Here is a 16,958-nt window from a genome sequence, read left to right on the forward strand (position 1 = left end):
AAAAATCAGAGCTCATGCCTTTCAAGTGACTTTTTTCAAGTCATCATTACTCTCATCATATAGCCTTACAATCAATGTTTTAAAATAAAAACATATAGCCCAAGTTTGAAGAACTAAAGTGAAATTAATAACTCAAAATTAAGCATATAGGAGTACATCTTTTTTTGTTAACCGCTCAACACAGAATAGTCGCATGTGCGCACTCCCTGAAATCTTTTGGAGAAAATAATTATATTTTATTCAGCTTTGTTCAATTATATTCTTCATACTATAAAATATAAATAATGCCACGGAATTATAAGACAATCTTGTCTGCTAAATGAACTAGAGTAGCCCACAGCCATTTGGCATAGCCACATCAGGACAACAGAGAATGCTATTATTTTCTTTTGAAATTGACATTTTCTTCTGTTCTTTTGTCTGACGAGTCCAAATTTGAGATTTTTGGTTCCAGCCACACATCTTTGTAAGACGGAAAATCTCTGCATGTGTGGTTCCCACCGTGAAGCATGGAGGAGGTGTGATAGTGGGGGGGGTCCATTGCTGGTGACACTGCCAGGGATTTATTTAGAATTCAAGACACACTTAACCAGCATGGCAACCACAGCATTCTGCAGCGATACACCATCCCATCAGGATTGTGCTTAGTGGGACTATCATTTTTTGTTCAACAGGGCAATGACCCAACACACATCCAGGCTGTGTAAGGGCTATTTGACCAATAAGGAGAGTGATGGAGTGCTGCATCCGATGACCTGGCCTCCACAATCAACCGACCTCAACCCAATTGAGATGGTTTGGGATGAGTTGAACCGCAGAGTGAAGGAAAAGCAGCTAACAACCGGTTAACATATGTGGGAACTCCTTCAAGACTATTGGAAAAGCATTCCAAGTTACTCCATAGTTTTGATGTCTTTACAATAATTATACATGTAATGAGTAGATCTGTCCAAACTTGTAATGTATATATTAGTCTACTGGTCGATTGTTTGGTCGTTAGGCTGTCGGTCAACCAAGATTGTTTTAGTGCTCGACTTAAACAATCTTTGTCGATCAACAACCTAACGACCAAACAATCGAACAGTTGACCTACAATAGATCAGTTTCACATTCCAACAGTGTGAATTACAAGAGGGGTCATTCCATTTGATTTCACTAACTTTTTTGACCGAACCCCTTTGGATTTGAATGAAAGATTCTATGCATATTTGCCAATGGTAGAAGTAGTTTTTGGACCTGAATGCCAAAACATTTACCAGAAATAGTTGGTCAAAGTTGACCCATTTTGCATACCCCACCCTACCATGAGACAGACATGCATGTCTTCATCACTGGAAAAAATAAACAGTTGAGTTTGATATAATTTAAAAGCTTACAAAACAGGGTTGTCAAACTATTTGATAATTTCTTGGGAAAAAAATGGTTTAATAAAAATGTTTTTTTTTTTTTTACCTTTAACTTGAATTATCTTTGGGGGAAAAAAGCACATGTTTTCATTTACGCATATGTTGTAGGTTAGACCCTATTTTACATCATCTGGTGTTTTGTGTTGTGCACGCCATTGGTTGAGACACAGCATGCTCTTGAATACAAGGTGGGAGTCATATTTTGGCTAATAAATGGGAGATTTTTTTTTGAGCTGTCAACTTTTATTTGGTAGCACAAAGACGGTTGGAGGTCCACACATCAGAGAACGTTGACTTGAATGGGAATATCATTTATTAAAAATGATACTGTCAATCCTCCATAGGAAACCTATTGAAATAATAGAAAATACAGTGCATTCAGAAAGTATTCAGACCCCTTCACTTTCCCACATTTTGTTACGTTACAGCCTTATTACTCTAAAATTAATAAAATTGTTTGATTTCCTCAATCTAATCATTCTACACACAATACCCCATAATGACAAAGCAAAAATAGGTTGACATTTTTGCAAATTCGTAAAAAATAAGCAGAAATACCTTATTTACATAAGTATTCAGCCCTTTTGCTATGAGACTCGAAATTGAGCTCAGGTGCATCCTGTTTCAATTGACCATCCTTGAGAGGCTTCTACAACTTTATTGGAGTGAACCTGTGGTGAATTAAATTGATTTGACATGATTTGGAAAGGCACACACCTGTCTACATAAAGGTCCTGAGCAAAAACCAAGCCATGAGATAGAAGGAATTGTAGAGCTCAGACAGGATTGTGTCGAGGCACAGATCTGGAGAAGGGTACCAAAACATTTCTGCAGCATTGAAGGTCCCCAGGAACACATTAGCCTCCATCATTCTTAAATGGAATAAGTTTAGAACCACCAAGACCCTTCCTAGAATTGGCCGCCCAGCCAAAATGAGCAATCAGAGGAGAAGGGCCTTGGTCAGGGAGGTGACCAAGAATGGTCACTCAGAGAGCTCCAGAGTTCCTCTGTCGAGATGGAAGAACCCTCCAGAAGGACCACCATCTCTGCAGCACTCCACCAATCAGGCCTTTATGGTAGAGTGGCCAGATTGAAAGACTCCAGCCACCCTAGTCATAGACTGTTCCCTCTGCTACCGCACAGCAAGCGGTACCGGAGCGCCAAGTCAAGGTCCAAAAGGCTTCTTAACAGCTTCTACCCCCAAGCCATAAAACTACTGAAAAGCTAGTCAAAGGGCTACCCAAACTCCTCTTTTACGCTGCCGCTACTCTCTGTTTATAATCTATGCACAGTCACTTTAACTATATTTACATGTACATATTACCTTAATTACCTCAACTAACCGGTGCCCCCCGCACATTGACTCTGTACCGGTACCCCTGTATGTAGCCTCGTTTGCTATTTTACCTCCGCTGTTGAATTATTTGTTACTTTTATTTTCTATTTAACACTTTGCTTTCTTAACTTATTAAAGCATTGTTGGTTAAGAGCTTGTAAGAAAGCCTTTCATTACCTAAAAATAAAATCTGATTGGATTTGATAGCCCGCTTGGAGTTTGCCAAAAGACCCCTAAAGGACTCAAGATTCTCTGGTCTGATGAAATCAAGATTGAACTCTTTGACCTGAATGCCAAGCATCATGTCCAGAAGAAACCTGGAACCTGGATGTTTTTCAGCGGCAGGGACTGGGAGACTAGTCAGGATCCAGGGAAAAATGAACGGAGCAAAAGTACAGAGAGATCCTTGATGAAAACCTCCTCCAGAATGCTAAGGACCTCAGACAGGCACAAAGGTTCACCTTCCAACAGGACAACAACCCTAAGCACACAGCCAAGACAACACAGGGGTGGCTTCGGGACAAGTCTCTGAATGTCCTTGAGTGGCCCAGCCAGAGGCCGGACTTGAACCCGATCGAACATCTATGGAGAGACCTGAAAAAAGCTGTGCATCAAGGCTCCCCATCCAACCTGACAGAGCTTGAGAGTAATCCCTGCCGAAGGTGCTTCAACAAAGTACTTATGTAAATGTTATATTTCAGTTGATTGCAAACATTTCTAAAAAACTGTTTTTGCTTTGTCATTATGGGGTTGTGTGTGTAGATAGTTTTTTCCCTCATCAATTTAATCCCTCATCAATTTAATCCATTTTAGAATAAAGGCTGTAACATAAGAAAATAGTGAAGAGGTCTGAATACTTTCCGAATACGCTATACAGATTACAGACTATACATTACCATTTAAGTTGACATTCGACTGTGGGTGGACCGGTGGCCATCATTGTGGTAGTAATTAGAGGTAAAAATGTGTACTCAATTAAAATGTTAATGATGTACGAACTAAATTGCAGTAGGGCTGTTGCGGTGACCATATTACCACCACACCTGCGGTCATGAGTTATGACCGCAGTAAAATTCCACATGACATACATTTGTAGTACCCAACTCTCTAATGACCATCAGGTCGCTAATGGCCTGGTACTAAGGGCTCTATTGTCCCTCTAACCACTCTGACAGTGTAAATGAAATCATAAATCACAAACACATCATCAAAACAGTTCCTTGCTTTTAAAACTCACCTCAGTGTGATTGTACTTTTTCTTCATATTGATCAATAGTTTGAAACTGAGTGGAAAACATGGGTCGTTGTGGATGTTGTTTCAAAGCATAACACAACGAAATGGGCAGTGCATTCTAAAGGTGATGATGAATTAAAAACACCCAAAAGGCATATTAGAGCTTATGTATACCCATAGGCCTATACATGAGCTCAAGCCTGAAATAAGTTTTACAATACATAGCCTACCGCATATTTTTTTTTTTTAAACGGATCTAAGATATCTTTACATAATTGGTCTAGCCTATACTCCAAAATAAAACTAATTCTAGTAATCTTCTTTGAGTGTGGACTGTATAATTATGCATATTTGATAGACTGTTTGGCTACCTTATGCTATCCTCCAAACGTTCTATTCATGAGTCTGGGAGAGAACATGTAGGCCTAGGACTAGGCGATGCTGTTAGTTTTATTGATTTTGCAGGTCGGCTTACAGGGTTAGCCTACAATTATAGTCAATTTGTTTTTGAATATATAATGAATAGGCTGACACATTACCTTTAGGTACAGAATATCTCACCACAGTGCATTTCCATTTATCTCGCCTTAATTTCCTTCTCGAGCACACAGAGGGGCTGTCAACAGTTTGGTGAAATATGTTTTGTTGGGAAAACATGTTACTATCGATGTTCCTGAATAGATTTCACTCAATTTCCCAATTAAGCACTGGGTAGCTGCAGGAACAGGTTTGGAGAACCCATGGCATTCAGCGTTTGGGAGGAATATAACGTTGCTGAGCAAGAGGCTGCATCCTCAAATAATGTATGATGCATGGAGTGAAATAACCAGAGTACGCTACCCAAATTGAAAAAAACTAAGCAGTCTCCATTCGCTATTCGAGTGCATACTGATGACATGTATTTTTTTTACCCTGCCCCTTTGATAATTGACCATTTTAAATCTAAATTAATTTAACATATTAGTAAAGACGAGATTAAATTGAGACTAGTCTGATGGGTGAAAATATACCGAACAAAAATATAAAACAACATGTAAAAGTGTTGGTGCCATGTTTCATGAGTTGAAATAAAAGATCCCATAAATGTTCCATACGCACTCGCTCAAATTTTGTGCACATATTTGTTTACATCTCAGTTAGTGAGCATTTCTCCTTTGCCAATATAATCCATCCACCTGACGGGTGTGGCATATCAAGAAGCTGATTAAACAGCATGATCATTAAACAGGTGCACCTTGTGCTGAGGACAATAAAAGGTCACTCTAAAATGTGCAGTTTTGTTACACAACACAATGCCACAGGTGTATCAAGTTCTGAGGGAGCGTGCAATTGGCATAATGACTGCAGGAATGTGTACCAGAGCTGTTGCCAGATAATTTAATGTTAAATTTTCTATCATAAGTCGTTTTGGAGAATTTGGCAGTACGTCCAACCGGCCTCACAACCACAGACCACATCAGCCCAACTCCTCCATATTCAGCTTCACCTGCGGGATTGACCAGCCACCCAGACAGCTGATGAAACTGAAGAGTAATTCTGTCTGTAATAAATCCCTTTTGTGGGGAAAAACTCATTCTGATTAGTTGGGCCTAGCTCCCCAGTGGGTGTGCCTGGCTCCCAAGTGGGTGGGCCTATGCCCTCCCAGGCACACTCATGGCTGCGCCCCCTGCCCAGTCATGTGAAATCCATAGATTATGGCCTAATATATTTATTTAAATTGACTGATTTCCTTATAGGAACTGAAACTCAACAAAATCATAATTTTTTGCTTGTTGCGTTCTTATTTTTGTTCAGTATATGATCACTTTATGAGAGAACAGCGTATGCAACTTGAGGCAAAGAACAAAGTGCAAACTTTTGGGGGACTTCATCAATAGCCTATAGTCGCGCCATGCAGCCCATATCCTGTATGTTCTGATTTCTAAGACATTCTAAAGTTTGTATCATTCACAACTAAAGTGGCCAAATAACTCTAAATCTAGCATATAGGACCTGTTTCAAATTATCACTTTTACGCTCAACATAGCCACTTCATATGTGCACTTTGGAATGGGAAAAATATATTTTCTATTTTATTCTGCTAAGTTAAATGATATTATTCCTACTATAAAATCATATAATACTAAATAATGGCACGGGACATATAAGCATATCTTGTCTGCTAAACGAACAAGCCTACAGCCTATGGAATGTCACATAGCCAGATAACGCACAGTAGGCCAACTCATTATTTACATTTTCTTTGTATCATAATCTTTCTTTAGACCGGTCTAAAATAATGTTTTTTTGTGATGGTGTATATTAAAATCATTTGTAAGACTTTCACATTTTTTTTTTTTATCTAGATGTTCCAAAGGTGCGTATCAGTGGCTTATATGCATAGAGCTGCTAAATGCGTTTTTGTTCATTAACTGTCAATTACCATGAGACCAGCAGTCTTTTGAATGACAATAACCGGCTGAAGAAAATGTCATGATTGCCACAGCCCTTAGTCGAAAGCAGAGGTTGACCGATTATGCTATTTCAACGCCGATACCGATTATTGGAGGACCAAAGGAGACAATACCGATTCATCGGCCATTTTGTTTTGTTTTTATGTATTTGTAATAATGACAATTACAACAATACTGAATGAACACTTATTTTAACTTAATATAATACATCAATAAAATCAATTTAGCCTCAAGTAAATAATGAAACATGTTCAATTTGGTTTAAATAATGCAAAAACAAAGTGTTGGAGAAGAAAGTAAAAGTGCAATATGTGCTATATAAGAAAGCTAACGTTTCAGTTCCTTGCTCAGAACATGAGAACATATGAAAGCTGGTGGTTCCTTTTAACATGAGTCTTCAATATTCCCAGGTAAGAAGTTTTAGGTTGTAGTTATTATAAGACTATTACCCTCTATACCATTTGTATTTCATTAACCTTTGACTATTGGATGTTCTTATAGGCACTTTAGTATTGCCAGTGTAACAGTATAGCTTCCGTCCCTCTCCTTGTTCCTTACTGGGCTCGAACCAGCAACACAACGACAACAACCACCCTCGAAGCAGCGTTACCCATGCAGAGCAAGGGGAAAAACTACTACTAGAAGGCTCAGAGCGAGTGACGTTTGAAACGCTATTAGCGCACGCTAACTAGCTAGCCATTTCACTTCGGTTACACCAGCCTCATCTCGGGAGTTGATAGGCCTGAAGTCATAAACAGCGCAATACTTGACGCACAACGAAGAGCTGCTGGCAAAACGCATGAAAGTGCTGTTTGAATGAATTTTTATGCGCCTGCTTCTGCCTACCACCGCTCAGTCAGATACTTAGATACTTGTATGCTCAGTCAGATTATATGCAACACAGGACACGCTAGATAATATCTAGTAATATCCTCAACCATGTGTAGTTAACTAGTGATTATGATTGATTGTTTTTTATAAGATAAGTTTAATGCTAGCTAGCAACTTACCTTGGCTTACTGCATTTGCGTAACAGGCAGTCTCCTTGTGAAGTGCAACGAGAGAGAGGCAGGTCGTTATTGCGTTGGACTAGTTAACTGTAAATTTGCAAGATTGGATCCCCCGAGCTGACATGGTGAACATCTGCCATTCTGCCCCTGAACGAGGCAGTTAACCCACCGTTCCTAGGCCGTCATTGAAAATAAGAATGTGTTCTTAACTGACTTGCCAAGTTAAATAAAAGGTATATATAAAAAATAAAAATGCGATTTTTTTAAAAATAAATCGGCACCCAAAAATACAGATTTCCGATTGTTATGAAAACTTGAAATCGGCCTTAATTAATCGGCCATTCCGATTAATCGGTCGACCTCTAGTCTAAACGGATATGTCCATTCTATGAATTATATTTCTATTATTTAAATTTCACCCACGTTGTATTCAAGAGTATGCCGTGTCTCAACCGAAGGCAGGCACAACACAAACCCAAGATTTTATAAAATAGGGTCTAATCTACAAAATATGGGAAAATGAAAAACATCTGACTTTAGGTGTTTTTAGATAATTGATGTTAAAGGAGAAACAAAATGACATTGTTTTTACATTTATCTATAAATTATTAATTTTTTTGACAACCCTGTTTGTAAGCTTTTAAATTATATAAAACTCAACTGTTTATCTTTTCCACTGATGAAGACATGGATGTCTCATGGTAGGGTGGGGTATGCAAAATGGGTGACTTTTTAGCACCTCCATCACCTAAATGTTTTGGCTTTCAGTTCCAAAAAGTCACTTTCTGACCACTTCGACCATGGGCAAATATATATAGAAAGTTTCAGTCAAATCAAATGGGTTGAGTCAAAACTGATTGAAATTAAATGGAACGACCCAGAGCTGATGAGTAGAACATTGTGGAAAACAAGATTTTAAATCTAGCTATTTAATGCAGTTATTGTGTGCATCATGCACACAATTAGAATACTGTACTACATACCTCATCCGCAACTGATGGGGCAGTGATTTTTACAACTTTCTTCTCAGCAACCCTAAAGCAAGACAAAATGTAAAGTTGAATAAAGTATCTAGTGAAAAACTTTGTAAACCTAGCCTGCCCTCTATTGGTTAAAAACAATCCACTGCACGTCCAGTGAAATAATCCCCCAAAGACATCTTGTACATACCGTATAACAACATAAATTGATCATGACTGACATTCAAAGACTAAAAAAGGAAGATGCCAACATCCAACTTTATCTTAACATGTTGAAAAACTGCTGAATTTGCCATGAGAATCACGATAACAATGATTAGGCTAGGCCCACTTCAATCACATAATAACCATCAGTCATTAGGACATGAAACATTCCATAGGTACGTTTGAGTAACAAATAGAGTACTGACTTTTCAGGTACAGCTGCCTTTTCTACTGACACTTCTGCAGGTGTTTCACTGATTTCCTCCTCTTTAGGATTGTCCTGTAAATATACACCAAGCATGTAATCAGCACAATTTTAAATATTCAGAAATATTATAAGAGTAAAATATTCTGAAAAAATAAGTCAGCTTTAAACAATAATATTTTTATTAAACATGTTTCACAAGCTTACCTCCAACTCTCCCAAAACCTCCTCTTCGTTCACCTCATCTTCTGGAACATAAAAGGTCAAATACAAAATGTTTCTCACATTTTCAAGACAAGTTGGCTGTAAAAACAAGAATATTTAACCGAGCATAGTACAGAAGAGAATGTATACCCCATCTGTTGGAGAGAATAATGCTACATACATCTACCCAACCAAGGTTCAGTTATTGGAGAAATCAAGACATTTCATGATAACATCCAAGAAAGAGTAATGTTTATATTGCAGTGGTTTTGTTAAGCTGAGTTCAGAAACAAATCAAGAGAAAATGTCAATATTAGGGAAAGTGTTTGTTACTGAGCAAAAATAAAAACCACAAACATGACAATACATTATGCTAATAATTGGAACTGAAGGGAACTCCCCATCACATCATTCACAGGGCAGGGGAACATTATGTCTTCGTACGTCTTTTTTAAATTTTTACTAATTTAGGCTACATTTTACAATCAGTGCTGGTAAGAAAAGAGTAAGTGTTAGTGGAAGAAAGACAAGTCCATCATACCATGCTCCTCAAGGTACGCCTGCAACCGGCCAATAAGGTCACCTTTGTTTCCTTTCACGGCCAATCCCCTCACAGCACACTCCTGCTTGAGCTCAGCCAACTGAAGAAGGTGGGGTCGACAAATGTAGAAGACTTTTAGTGAAGAGCGTATGCATATAATACAATAAACATTGATTGCATTTATATAAAAAGGTCAACTACAAAAAAATAACTAAATCTGTCATAATAACATGGCTACCACATAAGTAAAGTGTTTTGGCACAACAGTGCAGCCATTGGCAACAGACCTGTGCAATTGGGTTTCCAGGCAAGGGAGAAGGCCGTTTTCAAGAGCTAACACACGATGTCCACCAGGTGCATATGAGTTTTGTTTTGCTGGATGTCAAGCCCGCATTTTCCGTACTTGACACACGTTCTTCCCTTTTCAACTAGCTAAAAGTCTGTGTGTACCTTTGTTTGTACAACCGCACAGTAAAGCAACCACTAGTTGAAAAAATTGAACGTATGCGGTACACAGAACACATTGCAGCCTAGTGCGGCATTCCCAACGTATCACTGTGGACTATACCATTGACGATGAATGCTTCCGCTGCATGTCCATCTGGTGGACATGAGATGTTAAAGGCTCTGTACGGTTCATCCATTTTCTGCATTGGCCATACAGCATTTATGGCAATAGGGTCAGTTGTGGAAAAAATACTCAATTGTCATACTTGAGTAAAAGTAAAGATACCTTAATAGATTATGACTCAAGTAAAAGTCACCCAGTAAAAGTCTAAAAGTATTTGGTTTAAATATACTTAAGTATCAAAAGTACATGTTATTCCTAATATACACTTAAGTATTAAAAGTAAAAGTATAAATTGTTTCAAATTACTTATATTAAGCAAACCAGACAGCACAAATTTCATTTTTTGTTTGTTTACAGATAGCCAGGAGCACACTTCAACACTCATACACAATTTGCAAACGAAGCATGTGTTTATTGAGTCCACCAGAACAGAGGCCGCAGGGATGACCTCTTGATAATTGCGTGAATTGGACAAGTTTCATGTCCTGCTAAGTATTAAAAATGTAATGAGTACTTTTGGGTGTCAGGGAAAATGCAGAGTAAAAAGTACATTATATTCTTTAAGAATGTAGTGACGTAAAAGTTGTCAAAAATATACATAGTAAAGTACTCCAAAAAACGAATAAAGTTGTACTTTAAAGTATTGACACTTAAGTACTTTACACCACTGGCCAGAGAATTCATACTTCTTGCACTTTAGGTAACAGGGCAGAGCTGTTGTCAAGAAAGTGAGTTTGTGTTCATTCAGGCCCTCCCGAGCTCACCTACCGTCAAACAATCATGTCAATGTGGAGCTATACGGAGCCCTCCACATTGCTACAAAATGTGGGAGACAAGTCATCGCCGTACGGGATTTCCGGGAAGGAGCATGACCGGGTGGCACAGAGTCTGAGCAAGCAAATCAAGGAATCCGGGAGAAAGAGAGCACGCTTGTTTGAAATTGAAATGGGCTTCTGTCGCTTTTGATAAAGAAGAGCATCAAGACGAAGAAGCTGCTTTACAAGTGGGATGCACTGTTGAATGCTACATCCAGAGGGGTTCATGCTGATTGTAAAGAGATGGTGGCAGCCGGTTAAATGGCATGGCATGCAAGAACAAGATGCATGTCAGGAGAAGTGCAGTATTATCATAAGGAGATACGGAGGAGGAATGGAGGGAAAAAGAGGCAGAGGAGATCTACGAGAGAGAGGGAGGAAGAGGGTGAATTTGAGTCGGTAAAAAATGTCAGAAAATGGGAGATGGTTTGTTAAAGAAGAATGGTAGGAAGTGTAAGCAGAGTGAGTTGAAGACAGGAGGAGAAATGGTAGGTGTGGTGAAGTTCTCAGAGGCTGAGGCTTGCACCAAGGGTCTTTGACAGTAGGAGTGAAGTTTTGGGGAAGAAATGGACCCTTGCCTTTTGGCTGATCCATTTGTGGTTTCAGGGTGGGTGAAATCAGAGTTGGGTGCTGTGGAATCGGTAAGAGTAACCAGAAGTGGTCTTGTGATAATTGTGTTTCTGCTGGTCAGAGGTAGCAGGCGCTCCATGTTAAACGAATGGAGGCAAGAGATGTGATTTGTTTTGCTCTCAAGAAAAGGCTGCCATTGAAAGGAATGATTACTGGGGTAGCGGTAAATGTGAAAGCTGACCAACTGAGGGGAAGATTCCAGTGTTTGTGATGCTCGTCGTTTGGTGAGACACAGACAAGGTGGTGTGAGTGGTGAAACAGAAGAGTCAGTCTGTTCTTTTGAGTTTTGATGTTGAGTCTTTGGCCGACAAAGTGATGTTAGGATATACAAGTTATCCTGTACGAGCTTTTGTGCCAAATACATTACATTGTTACAGGTGTCAACCTTATGGGCATGTGGCAGCAGTGTGTAGGAGGAAGGTTCCTAGGTGTGAGAAGTGTCCAGAAGGGCATGAGACAAAGGAATGTGTAGCATTGGGGATAGTACTGGTATGTGTTAATTGTAGGGCTGCCCATGGGGCTGGGGATCAGAAATGTCCCGTGCAAGAGAAGCAGGTTGAGTTTTCCAGGGTTAGAGTCATGCAGAAGTTGTCATATGCTGAGGCAGTGAAGAAAGTTGAGGAAGATGGGTCAAGTGGGAGGGATCCTGAGGAGTGGTGTGACTAGTAATTCTGTACCAGTACAGGTGGATAAACTAACAAGTGATATGTTTCACTAAGATTGTATTTTTGGCATTTATATCAACTGTACTGCAGGGTTGGAATTGAAGTTGCGGAAAAGAGGTTCTGGTGGCAGCTGCAGAGAGACTTGACAGAGTTACAGGGTGTTCATTTTATTATTTAACCAGGAAAGTCAGTTTAGAACAAATTCTTATTTACCATGACGGCCTATCCCAGCCAAATCCTAACCCAGACGACGCTGGGCCAATTGTGCGCCTCCCTATCACAGCCGGATGTGATACCGCCTGGATGCAGTGTCTTAGACCGCTGCACCACTCAGGAGCCTGTTAAGTGGTGGTGTTCCATACTTTCAGACTGTTGGCCTGAAGTAGGACTAAATATGTTTAAATAGTGGAGTATGTTTTTGTTCTGTGTAGTATTAGATGGTATGGTATTTATGTTTTTTTTTTCAAGCAACATTAAAGGGATCTATATTTCAGTCTAGTAGGTGGCGGTAATCCAACATTTATTGGATGCCAACCGCCGTTAAAACCTCATAGAGGAAGAGGAAGCATCGCCGTGTGAAGCTCGATTTGGCCTCCACAAGCCACGCGAGGCGTCGCAATCTGTACGGAGCTTCCGCTCGCATTGCCAGATCAAGCATAAAGCGGCTATAAAGCTGTATATAACAGCCTGATTAATCAAACTAGGTAGCTACCAGAACTAGCTAAGAATACAATAACTTTGCTAGGTAAAATGTATTTATTAGCTAAATTAATTCGTGCAACTAGCTGGTCAAATGACGACGTTCTCGGTTATTTCATGTTTTACAGTAACGAACGTGCGCATGCACTAGCAGACAGCTGTGTAAGGTAGCTAGCTTCCATTTGCAGGCAAATCACACGGAGTATTACTACCGCACAACTACATTATCTAGTGAGTGGAGTAGTAAACCGTACAATACGTAAATTACTTATACATTTTACACGATGCCAGACTATAAGGAAGTACGTATGTATTGGATTTTATTCCTTTTTAAATAGTTCTCACCTTCAATTTCTGGAGTTCAACAACCCCAGCCATCTTGTTTGTATAGGGAAAGCGCGGAAGAAAATTATCCAATGGTAATGCGTTTTAGTGAAATGCGTAATAAAACGACCGATGATTGGCTATACGCCGCTTATACTCGTGAAATGGTAGCAATGTTCAGTGGTGCTGCCATCTGCCGAAACTTTGTGTGAAGATGTTTTACTTTATTTTTTTCGTCATTCCCACAGCAACTACGGTTGCATTTACACTGGCAGCCCATATCGTATCCTTTGCCAAAGTATTGGTCTTTTGACCAAACAGATCAGATCTTTTGTCAATAATTGGGCAAAACATCAGAATTGGGCTCCCTGTGTAAACACAGTGATTTATAGCTACACTAAATCAAATCAAATCTTATTTGTCACATGCAACAGGTGTTACTGTGAAATCCTTACTTAAAGCTCTTAACCAACAATGTAGTTAACTATTTTCTTAAGAATAAAAATAAAACAACAATAATGACACTATATACAGGGGGAACGGTAATGAGTCAATTATATTTTACCTTTATTCAACTGGGCAAGTCAGTTAAGAACAAAGTATTATTTGACGGCCTAGGAACAGTGGGTTAACTGCCTGTTCAGGGGCAGAACGACAGATTTGTACCTTGTCAGCTCGGAGGTTTGAACCTTCCGGTTACTAGTCCAACACTCTAACCACTAGGCTACCCTGCCGCCCATACACGTTAGTCAAGGCCATTTGTATATGTAGGTAGGGGTAAAGTGACTGCATATATAATAAACAGTGAGTAGCAGCAGTGTAAAAACAAAAGGGGGGGTGTCAATGCAAATAGTCCGGTTGGCCATTTGATTAATTGTTCAGCAGTGTTATGGCTTGGGGGTGGAATCTGTCAAGGAGCCTTTTGGACTAAGACTTTGAACTCTGGTACCGCTTGCCGTGCGGTAGCAGAGAGAACAGTCTATGACTTGGGTGACTGGAGTCTTTGGCAATTTTTAGGGCCTTCCTCTGACACGCCTAGTATATAGGTCCTAAATGGCAGGAAGTTTGGCCCCAGTGATGTCCTGGGTCATATGCACTACCGTCTGTAGCGCTTTACGGTCGGATGTCGAGCCGTTAACAACCGGTCAAGATGCTCTCAATTGTGCAGCTTTAGAACTTTTTGAGGATCTGGGGACCCATGACAAATCTTTTCAGTCTCCTGAGGGGAAAAATATGTTGTTGTGCCATCTTCACAACTGTCTTGGTGTGTTTGGACCATGATAGTTTGTTGGTGACGTAAACACCAAGAAACGTAACTCTTGACCCACTCAATGTGAATCGGGGCGTGTTCGGCCCTCCTTTTCCTGTAGTCCACAATAATCTACTTAGTCTTGCTCACATTGAGGGAGAGGTTGCTATCCTGGCACCACACTGCCAGGTCTCCGACTTTCAATGTGGCACCGTCATAGGATGCGACCTTTCCATCAAGTCAGTTCATCAAATTTCTGCCCTGCTAGAGCTGCCCCAGTCAACTGTATGTGCTGTTATTGTGAAGTGGAAACATCTAGAAGCAACAATGGCTCAGCCGGGAAGTGGTCCCTGGTTGCAACACTCACTATGTAGTTCCAAACTGCCTCTGGAAGCAACATCAGCACAATAACGGTTAGTCAGGAGCTTCATGAAATGGGTTTCCATAGCCGAGCAGTCGCACACAAGCCTAAGATCACCATGCGCAATGCCAAGCGTCAGCTGGGGTAGTGTAAAGTTCACCGCCATTAGACACTGGAGCAGTGGAAATGCATTCTCTGGAGTGATGAATCATACTTCACCATATGGCAGTCTGACAGGCGAATCTGGGTTTGGCGGATTGCAGGAGAACGCTACCTGCCCCAATGCAGTGCCAACTGTAAAGTTTGGTGGAGGAAGAATAATGGTCTAGGGCTGTTTTTCATGAATCGGGCTAGGCCCCTTGGATCCAGTGAAGGGAAATCTTAACGCTACAGCATACAATGACATTCTAGATTATTCTGTGCTTCCAACTTTGTGGCAACAGTTTGGGGAAGGCCCTTTCCTCTTACAACATGACAATGGCCCTGTGCACAAAGCAAGGTCCATACAGAAATGGTTTGTTGAGATCAGTGTGGAAGAACTTGACTGGCCTGCACAGAGCCCTGACCTCAACCCTGTTGAACACCTTTGGGATGAATTGGAACGCCGACTGCGAGTCTGGCCTAATATGCCCAATATCAGTGCCGACCTCACTCATGCACTTGTGGCTGAATGGAAGCAAGTCCCCATAACAATGTTCAAACATCTAGTGGAAAGCCTTCCCATGAGAGTGGAGGCTGTTATAGGAGCAAACTCCATATTAATTTTCATGATTTTGGAATGAGACGTTCGACAAGCAGGTGTTCACATACTCTTGGTCATGTAGTGTATATTGATGCTGCATTCATAACCAAGAGGGAAAGTTATTAGTTGTGATGTCGTAAATACCAGTTGGATGCATTCACATGCTTTGAACTCCTTGAGAAACACTGATTGGCTAATGGATAGCCTCTGCTGAGTCCCCAACAAACAGATGTTCCGGTTTCCAGGGGAAATGGAAAGACAGCCTGTAACACGACTTCCGCTTTTGAACGTTAGCGAGGCGACACTCCATCTAAACTCCTCCTCCCCATTTACTGGATTGGTTCAAAAGTGCAGAAGAAAACTTCCCCAACAGTTTCAGGTGTTTCTTTTACGCCTGCTACGTTAGGTTAGCTAATGGCCTACCAGCTGCATTTATTTATTTATTCTAAAACTCCCTATAGAATAAAAAGGTGTAAAAACAATTGGAACCGTTTCCCTGTTTGACCGCTAGGTTTTATGGGTATTATGACTCATTCTGTGGTACTCTATGGTCCCACCTGATATTGCTTCCTCCCACCTGCCTTCCATATTTGAGGACACGCGTTTCCATTGTTAGAGCGTCACTCGACTGTCTTCTCAATATAATAGAACATATTTGATCGAGCCCAAAACCTAATTTAGGCCCAATCTCGCCCTATGCATTTGTGGAGATCTGAGTGGATTCAATATATGAAAGCAATATGATAATCATAACCTCGCCTTCTGATAGGCTACATGGAAGTTAAGCCATATTGCTTATAAATCAATCCAATCCTCTCACATAACCTCTCATAACCAAGTGGAAAGTGGGAATTTGTCAGTTGTGAAGTTGTAAATACCAGTTGGATGCATTCACAGGGGTTACAACACAAAAATCCCATGACTGAAACTTAAGTCGATCTCAGATCGCTAAGTTGACCTCCCCTTTCATCTAATAAAAGCCATGACCATCATGCCTTTAGGGTAAGAGGATCATTTTGCACATGTATTAAACAGCAAATTTGACCAACTCAAATCCCCTTGCTTAGGGGGTCCGGGATCCTCCCAGAGATCATTTTTATGCAGGACTGATAAGCTCAGGTCTGGAGACTTTTTAAAAGGACATTCTACTTCAAAATGAATGATAACAAAATGTTGATAGCATCTAAAACATAAATTCCACCTCCAGAAATGGGCCGAATAACACATTGTACCATGCATATAGCCTGTGCATAGTCTATATTATCAGATGTGCTTTTAGCAATAGGCATTATGACCTGTAGGACAACTGATGAAGCATAGTGCCAATAA

At 40.3% G+C, this 16,958-nt stretch overlaps 1 protein-coding gene across 3 annotated transcripts in view; it reads right to left on the minus strand.

Annotated features, from left to right (window-relative positions):
• LOC115143072 (SAP domain-containing ribonucleoprotein-like) overlaps positions 1-13,405 on the minus strand; it is a 68,232-nt gene extending 54,827 nt beyond the window's left edge. For 2 of the 3 annotated variants that reach the window (XM_029683092.2, XM_029683090.2), the window contains exons 1-5: positions 13,299-13,405; positions 9,574-9,673; positions 9,036-9,076; positions 8,830-8,903; positions 8,423-8,474 (exon numbers count right to left, since the gene is read on the minus strand). In XM_029683092.2, coding sequence (XP_029538952.1) covers positions 8,423-8,474; positions 8,830-8,903; positions 9,036-9,076; positions 9,574-9,673; positions 13,299-13,331 — 300 coding nt within the window. In that variant the 5' untranslated portion in view covers positions 13,332-13,405. The remainder of the gene's footprint in view (positions 1-8,422; positions 8,475-8,829; positions 8,904-9,035; positions 9,077-9,573; positions 9,674-13,298) is intronic. The other variant, XM_029683091.2, reaches the window with a different exon arrangement.
• Positions 13,406-16,958: the final 3,553 nt, after the last annotated feature.

This window comes from Oncorhynchus nerka, linkage group LG15, assembly GCF_034236695.1.
Source record: "Oncorhynchus nerka isolate Pitt River linkage group LG15, Oner_Uvic_2.0, whole genome shotgun sequence".
Lineage (NCBI taxonomy): Eukaryota > Metazoa > Chordata > Actinopteri > Salmoniformes > Salmonidae > Oncorhynchus > Oncorhynchus nerka.